The 8,583-nt window shown below is 36.9% G+C and overlaps 1 protein-coding gene and 1 pseudogene across 1 annotated transcript in view; both read left to right on the forward strand.

Annotated features, from left to right (window-relative positions):
- Nucleotides 1-213: 213 nt before the first annotated feature.
- LOC107732157 (galectin-3-binding protein A-like) lies at nt 214-6,149 on the forward strand (annotated as a pseudogene).
- The window catches only part of LOC107732141 (galectin-3-binding protein A-like), a 19,706-nt gene continuing 15,808 nt past the window's right edge, over nt 4,686-8,583 (forward strand). Inside the window, exon 1 of the mRNA XM_016543410.1 lies at nt 4,686-4,731. Within this exon, the coding sequence (XP_016398896.1) occupies nt 4,686-4,731 (46 nt within the window). The remainder of the gene's footprint in view (nt 4,732-8,583) is intronic.

Here is an 8,583-nt window from a genome sequence, read left to right on the forward strand (position 1 = left end):
ACTGCATGTGGCTAACCTTAGCCCAGACATGCTGACAGACAGTTCTTTTTTTAAATGCGTATGTTGCGGTAATGAAACTTCCCAAACGTAGCATTTTCATGAAATGAAACTTTTGGTAGCCCTCAAATGTGATTACACAACATTTCATCCAAGTTTCACAGTTGACTTGATTTGGTCGTTATTTAAAGGAAAAGATGTTTTGTAACTCAACCCATTTGAGAACTGTGTTCTTGTCGCTGCTGTTCGCAATATTTCCAGCAAAAGAAGAATCATGTACCTTCTATGGCCTCTGCTGTTTCTTCACGTTTCAGCACAACATCTGACCCTGTATGGTTAGTAAATAAAAACTTGCTTTTAAAATGATTTCAAAAAAATGACTGCATGTCACTATTATATCTACATTTCTGTCTTCTTCTAAATCTTCTGTCACTGGCTGAAGATGACAGACTAAAGCAGCCAAAGCAGGAGGGCAGAGTGCGATTGGTGGGGGATCTGCCGTCATCTGGTCGTGTGGAGGTCTACCATGATGGACAGTGGGGTACAGTTTGTGATGACGGATGGGAACTGGCTGAAGCACAAGTGGTGTGTCGTCAGCTGGGTTTTCCTGGAGCAATATCAGTTAAGCCTGGAGGACAATATGGAGAAGGTATAAGCTCCACAGCACAGTTTATTTGTTACACACTGTGATCAGTGTTGCCAGATTGGATGGACGATTTCCAGCCCAAAAGCTCACAAAAACCTGCCCAAAAACCACCCAAAACTTTAACTGTCAAAAATAATGTTATAGAATATGTAAATCAAGGTTGATAAGGGCCATTTTAACTCCTTAAAACAAAATATTGACGACAAAATCATATAAATTATAAATAAGATAAATTTCGCAGGTAAACGGATCGAATCGGGGCGAATAGCCTACATTAAAGAGAATTAGGCTACCAAACATGAATAAAATATGCAAGCAGACACTGTCAAAACGGCAATCATGAAATTAACCGATCTTGAATAAACAGTCATACTACATTCAAAATCAGATACGTTATAACTTATCACGCTAAAAACTTGTCACTCATGAATCATAACGTCTGACTGCTGAGCCCTCGTGATAAGTGCGGCTGTCGACGTTTACATCAGCACCAGCGCCAGCGCCTCTGCAGTGTGTGTGTGTGTGTGTGTGTAGTAACGTTATGATGACTGATTGGATGCAGTATACATACATGCAATTTATTGAAAACCGCCAAACTGACCCCAAACCAGCCCAAATTTTGTCCACCTGCCCAAGCCAATTTTTACCCGCACAATCAAATTCAAAACCGCCCAACAATCTGGCAACACTGACTGTGATAACAATAATTGTCTTATATTTTTAATCCAAATTCTATTTTTTTTTTTTTTTTTAGGCTCTGGTCCAATCTGGCTGGATGACACGAACTGTAAAGGCTCGGAGAGCTCATTGTCTGAATGCAGCTTCAAAGGCTGGGGTGTTACTGACTGCTCACATAAAGAGGATGCAGGAGTGGACTGTGAGACTGGTAAGAAACTCAGCAACTACATATATTCGCATGTGTATTTCTGTTATTTGTATTATTTAATGCATTTCATTATATTTTCTTTGCAGGTAAAAACATAACCAGCAATCGTCAGTTCTCTGTGGATAACAGTCTGGGTTTGTCTGATGATCTTGGCCTTTTGTTTGACAGTGGAGATGGTTGTGATTTCAGAATCAACGTACAAGACGTCAGTGAAGAGTCAGAACTGACATTCTGTGTGCACAGCATGATCCTCAAGTTTTATCCAGAACTAAACATAACAAATGATTCCAGAAACCTCGCAGTGAATGTCAGCCAGACCTGCCATCCTCATGTCTCTGCTTTTCTCAGGTAACTTTCTAAAGACCACATCACTTCATAGCTCAAACCATCTGTCTCATTGAGAATTTGAATTGTGCAGATCAGAACTGATTATATTATTGGTGTTAGACACTTACAGTATCTGTTTTTGCTCAGGTATTTGTACACACGTCAGATTGAGTCTTGTTCTGCAGGAGAACGTCCTTCAGTATCTTTCCTGGAACTGTGAGTACCTCATAAGCTCTCCAGTGTGGAGCACCATCTCCTTTCACATGATGGATGCTCTGCTGCAGCGCTCAGACCTGATTTTGAGGAATGAAGCTTTACTTCTTGAAGCTCTGGAGAGATGGATCCAAGACAAAGGTGATGAGATTAGCTCAGATCAGCAAGCAAGTCTCCTGAATCACATCCGCTTCCTCTTGATCCCAGTGGATAAACTCTATGAAATGCAGTTTTCCTCAAGCGTTCTCCATCAGAATCATGAGAAACTGTACCTAACTGGTCTGCTCAGAGGTTTTCAGTTCAATGCTCTGCCTTTCTCTAAGATCAGGAATCAAATGGATAACATGAGTAGTGAGTATCTACCCAGAATCTACACTGGAGATGAGTGGAGTGTTATTATCAATGACACAACTGTCAATTACCCATACTATCACTATGGCCAAAATAACAGAATACAAACCTTCTCCACTCCAGCACACCCTAGTGCTCTTTACAGAGAACAAAAGGTCCAGTGGCAAGCCCAGGTGTTTCTTAGTGCTCAGGAATGCTCTAACAATCGTATTTCGTGTTATTCTTTTCCTGTTGCAAGGTTTGTCGGATATGGCAATCAGGAAAGATACACTAGCACCATTCGCTACAGCAACAGATTGATTCTCAGCTGTAAGTATGAAAACAATGTCTTTCATGTTCAAGATTTCAAAAACAGCATGGCAGTGGTTCCAAATAACAGCAGTATGGATCTGCCAAACCCCTGTCCTGATGACTACAGTTTTAGATTTGTAGTGCGTCCAGAGTATATCTGACTGCACAGGCATTTCAGTATATTCAAATCTAGTTTAATCAAATCTATTAAATTAGAGTTTTTAAAATTTTTTATTAATGTTACTCATTCTGCAGTGATTTCTCTCAAATGTTTCAGTTGATTTTAAATTTTTCATTTAAATATTGTCACAATAAAAATGCTTAATTTTGAAAGTGCACTTCAGAAATGAAATACAAATATTTCTTACATTATCTCTGTCAGTGTAATTCCTCTTTGACTGACCAGTGTTAATTGTTAAGATTTATTTGTTTAAATTTTTGTATTTATTAAATATAACTAGCCTCATCAAAATTTATTAAATTATCAGTTAATAATTTAAAATCATTAAATTGTAAAAAAAACTAACATTAAAACCATTAAAAATAATAATAATAAATAAAAAACTTGCTACGTGTACTGCGTTTGGCTAACTGACACTTATCACAGCACTTACATATTAGGTATTGCTCTTTTGTTGGTTTTGATTGCTTCAATTGTCATTTGTAAGTCGCTTTGGATAAAAGTGTCTGCTAAATGCCTAAATGTACATGAAAATAATCAGTGAATGTCAGTTTATTAATGAATGTGAATTAGTGAAGGTTCAAAGTGGGCCACTTTTATCTAGCACCTTCAGCCAAAGTATGCCAGCAATATTCACCTTACAATAAAAACAAACCATTTTTAACAAATCCTTTGTGCTTTAATTCACGTTAACAAAAAACACAAGTACTGTCACAATAATATTTGTTTTAGCGAGGAACCTTACAAGTTTGAAATACAGATCTGAATGTCAAAGAGATTACATTTAATGAGTTCTCCTTTGAGATGGGTTCACACCCTCCAGTGTCATACAACATCATCCAAAACAGTTTTCTTATTCTAAGAAACAGTGTCCCTTTGATAAAAGACCATTGTTATACTCTGAAAGTGTAAATCATTTGAGCACAGTACAATCAATCTTAAACAGCCCATTTTACCTGAATTCACCCTCTATCAATTTATTAAAATTATGTGTTAAGTATTGCAACAGGTGTTGCTTTGTCCTCTTAGTCAAAAAAAGATTCTTTATTGTCCAGCTGTTAATTAATGTCCACCCTGTTCAAATTGAGATGACAGTGGACCATAAAAGGGTTGGCAAAAGGGTGGACCATAAAAAGTCATTACATTTACATTTATTCATTTTGCAATAGCTTTTCTTGTAAAAGACTTGTGAGTACTTTATGAAACTTTTGTTGTACTGTAACTCTTGAATTTCTGTTCAGATCCAAAATTTACAGTTATCAGTACATAAAAGCCCATGTATAATAATATACGTGACAATAATCTGCAGCAATCCTGAGTGTTTCAGCTGCGTCATGCTCAAATCCGTTTCAAAGCCAGGTCCGGTCACAGAAGTCACTGGAATGCCAACACCCAGATTCAAAAGGTCTTGTGGAAAGGAATAAAATAAAAAAGAAAACAGTCAGGTTTATTTGAGCAAAGACTTGTACATACACCAGTGCTGAGAAATGGCTTGAGAACCTCCTCTTTGCATTGTATGAAAGGTTTTTGTAGCAAACTCAAACAGGCACGCTGTAGTTATTCAGGTTTCCTGATTTTGCTTTCTCGTGAAATGAAACTTAAGGTAGACTTTAAATGTGATTGGACAGAGGTAGATCATGTAAGCAATATCTCACAATGCTTGACCTCATTTAGCAGATATTTAATGAAAGCAAGACTGTTTGTAAGTCTTCAATAAGAACCTTCATGAATTGTGTTCATCCTGCTTTGTTGTTTTAAAGAGTTTCCAGCAAGAACATGATCATGTATATTTTATGGACATATTTTTCCATGTGTCAGCACAGCGTTGGATCCTGTTTGGTTAGTAGCCTATATACCACTGTTTTAAAATTACATAATGTCATTTGCATTTGTACTTTCTTTATAAATATTACACAAAAATGCACGTGTCTGCAAATATAAGACTATAGTACTACTTTAGGGATTGGTGCTGAAGTCTGCAGGAATGTGGCTCTCCAGGACCGACATTGGCCAGTCCTGGAGAGCTACAGACTTCAGCGCCAACCATAATCAAACATGGCTAAAAAAGCGAATACATTTCTAAGGGTTACCAAAAAGCTACAGGCAAGGTGAGTTTTTATCAAGTGTAGAGTCTGCGTAGGATCATGTACGATCATTTGGGTTTTATGGCTTAAGATACCCCTTTTAGCCTTTGACATTTGCATATAAATTACAGTTCTTGGCCACAGATTCTACATTTATATGGGTGCTAAATTGTCAAATGGTTCCCCCCACTATCAAGGAGATGCTAAGCAGTCTACCACTATCATCTCCCCAAGCAAGTCTCCTGAATCACATCCGCTTCCTCTTGATCCCAGTGGATAAACTCTATGAAATGCAGTTTTCCTCAAGCGTTCTCCGTCAGAATCATGAGAAACTGTACCTAACTGGTCTGCTCAGAGGTTTTCAGTTCAATGCTCTGCCTTTCTCTAAGATCAGGAATCAAATGGACAACATGAGTAGTGAGTATCTACCCAGAATCTACACTGGAGATGAGTGGAGTGTTATTATCAATGACACAACTGTCAATTACCCATACTATCACTACTACCATGGCCAAAATAACAGAATACAAACCTTCTCCACTCCAGCACATCCTTGTGCTCTTTACAGAGAACAAAAGGTCCAGTGGCAAGCCCAGGTGTTTCTTAGTGCTCAGGAATGCTCTAACAATCGTATTTCGTGTTATTCTTTTCCTGTTGCAAGGTTTGTCGGATATGGCAATCAGGAAAGATACACTAGCACCATTCGCTACAGCAACAGATTGATTCTCAGCTGTAAGTATGAAAACAATGTCTTTCATGTTCAAGATTTCAAAAACAGCATGGCAGTGGTTCCAAATAACAGCAGTATGGATCTGCCAAACCCCTGTCCTGATGACTACAGTTTTAGATTTGTAGTGCGTCCAGAGTATATCTGACTGAACAGAGTTATATTTGGCTTCAGCTAGTTTCCTGCAGTAACAGTCATTCCAGTATATTCATATCTAGTTGAATCAAATATATTAAATTCAGTCAAGTTTTTTTAAATTGTTATTTGATTCTGCAGTGATTTCTCTTAAATGTTTCAGCTGATTTTAAACTTTTCATTTAAACACTGTAGCAATAAAAATGCTTCATTTTGAAAGTGCACTTCAAAAAATACATTATCTCTATCAGTTTGATTCCTCTTTGACTGACCAGTGTTAATTGTTAAGATTTATTTGTTTAAATTTTTGTATTTATTAAATATAACTAGCCTCATCAAAATTTATTAAATTATCAGTTAATAATTTAAAATCATTAAATTGTAAAAAAAACTAACATTTAAAACCATTAAAAATAATAATAATAAATAAAAAACTTGCTACGTGTACTGCGTTTGGCTAACTGACACTTATCACAGCACTTACATATTAGGTATTGCTCTTTTGTTGGTTTTGATTGCTTCAATTGTCATTTGTAAGTCGCTTTGGATAAAAGTGTCTGCTAAATGCCTAAATGTACATGAAAATAATCAGTGAATGTCAGTTTATTAATGAATGTGAATTAGTGAAGGTTCAAAGTGGGCCACTTTTATCTAGCACCTTCAGCCAAAGTATGCCAGCAATATTCACCTTACAATAAAAACAAACCATTTTTAACAAATCCTTTGTGCTTTAATTCACGTTAACAAAAAACACAAGTACTGTCACAATAATATTTGTTTTAGCGAGGAACCTTACAAGTTTGAAATACAGATCTGAATGTCAAAGAGATTACATTTAATGAGTTCTCCTTTGAGATGGGTTCACACCCTCCAGTGTCATACAACATCATCCAAAACAGTTTTCTTATTCTAAGAAACAGTGTCCCTTTGATAAAAGACCATTGTTATACTCTGAAAGTGTAAATCATTTGAGCACAGTACAATCAATCTTAAACAGCCCATTTTACCTGAATTCACCCTCTATCAATTTATTAAAATTATGTGTTAAGTATTGCAACAGGTGTTGCTTTGTCCTCTTAGTCAAAAAAAGATTCTTTATTGTCCAGCTGTTAATTAATGTCCACCCTGTTCAAATTGAGATGACAGTGGACCATAAAAGGGTTGGCAAAAGGGTGGACCATAAAAAGTCATTACATTTACATTTATTCATTTTGCAATAGCTTTTCTTGTAAAAGACTTGTGAGTACTTTATGAAACTTTTGTTGTACTGTAACTCTTGAATTTCTGTTCAGATCCAAAATTTACAGTTATCAGTACATAAAAGCCCATGTATAATAATATACGTGACAATAATCTGCAGCAATCCTGAGTGTTTCAGCTGCGTCATGCTCAAATCCGTTTCAAAGCCAGGTCCGGTCACAGAAGTCACTGGAATGCCAACACCCAGATTCAAAAGGTCTTGTGGAAAGGAATAAAATAAAAAAGAAAACAGTCAGGTTTATTTGAGCAAAGACTTGTACATACACCAGTGCTGAGAAATGGCTTGAGAACCTCCTCTTTGCATTGTATGAAAGGTTTTTGTAGCAAACTCAAACAGGCACGCTGTAGTTATTCAGGTTTCCTGATTTTGCTTTCTCGTGAAATGAAACTTAAGGTAGACTTTAAATGTGATTGGACAGAGGTAGATCATGTAAGCAATATCTCACAATGCTTGACCTCATTTAGCAGATATTTAATGAAAGCAAGACTGTTTGTAAGTCTTCAATAAGAACCTTCATGAATTGTGTTCATCCTGCTTTGTTGTTTTAAAGAGTTTCCAGCAAGAACATGATCATGTATATTTTATGGACATATTTTTCCATGTGTCAGCACAGCGTTGGATCCTGTTTGGTTAGTAGCCTATATACCACTGTTTTAAAATTACATAATGTCATTTGCATTTGTACTTTCTTTATAAATATTACACAAAAATGCACGTGTCTGCAAATATAAGACTATAGTACTACTTTAGGGATTGGTGCTGAAGTCTGCAGGAATGTGGCTCTCCAGGACCGACATTGGCCAGTCCTGGAGAGCTACAGACTTCAGCGCCAACCATAATCAAACATGGCTAAAAAAGCGAATACATTTCTAAGGGTTACCAAAAAGCTACAGGCAAGGTGAGTTTTTATCAAGTGTAGAGTCTGCGTAGGATCATGTACGATCATTTGGGTTTTATGGCTTAAGATACCCCTTTTAGCCTTTGACATTTGCATATAAATTACAGTTCTTGGCCACAGATTCTACATTTATATGGGTGCTAAATTGTCAAATGGTTCCCCCCACTATCAAGGAGATGCTAAGCAGTCTACCATTATCATCTCCCCAACTGACTTCAAACAGTTTCCAAAGAGAAGTAAAATTGTACCATATTTTGGGTAAAAACTGCACCAATCCTCCAGACCGGCCATATACATGCAAATGGGACATAAAGGGAGACAAAGAAAACTTCTCCCGTTCAAAAATTCACGCCTGGTATTGGTTATTCCACCCAAAAGGTGGGTGTGAATAGGAACTCTCAAAAGTAATTTGCTCGCACTGATCTTTGCTCAGAAACCTCTTCTTTTGAGACGACACTATCCAAGACTCCTCAAGACTCTCCTCTTGAGTTTGATTTTCCGGCAGTTTTTATCTTCAAGTAACTTCGATTTGCTGTGGACTTTCCTATCTTCAGAAGAAGACAAAGAAAACTTCCAGCTCACTTCT

Source organism: Sinocyclocheilus rhinocerous, unplaced genomic scaffold (assembly GCF_001515625.1).
Source record: "Sinocyclocheilus rhinocerous isolate Xijiao unplaced genomic scaffold, SAMN03320098_v1.1 scaffold1450, whole genome shotgun sequence".
Classification (NCBI taxonomy): domain Eukaryota; kingdom Metazoa; phylum Chordata; class Actinopteri; order Cypriniformes; family Cyprinidae; genus Sinocyclocheilus; species Sinocyclocheilus rhinocerous.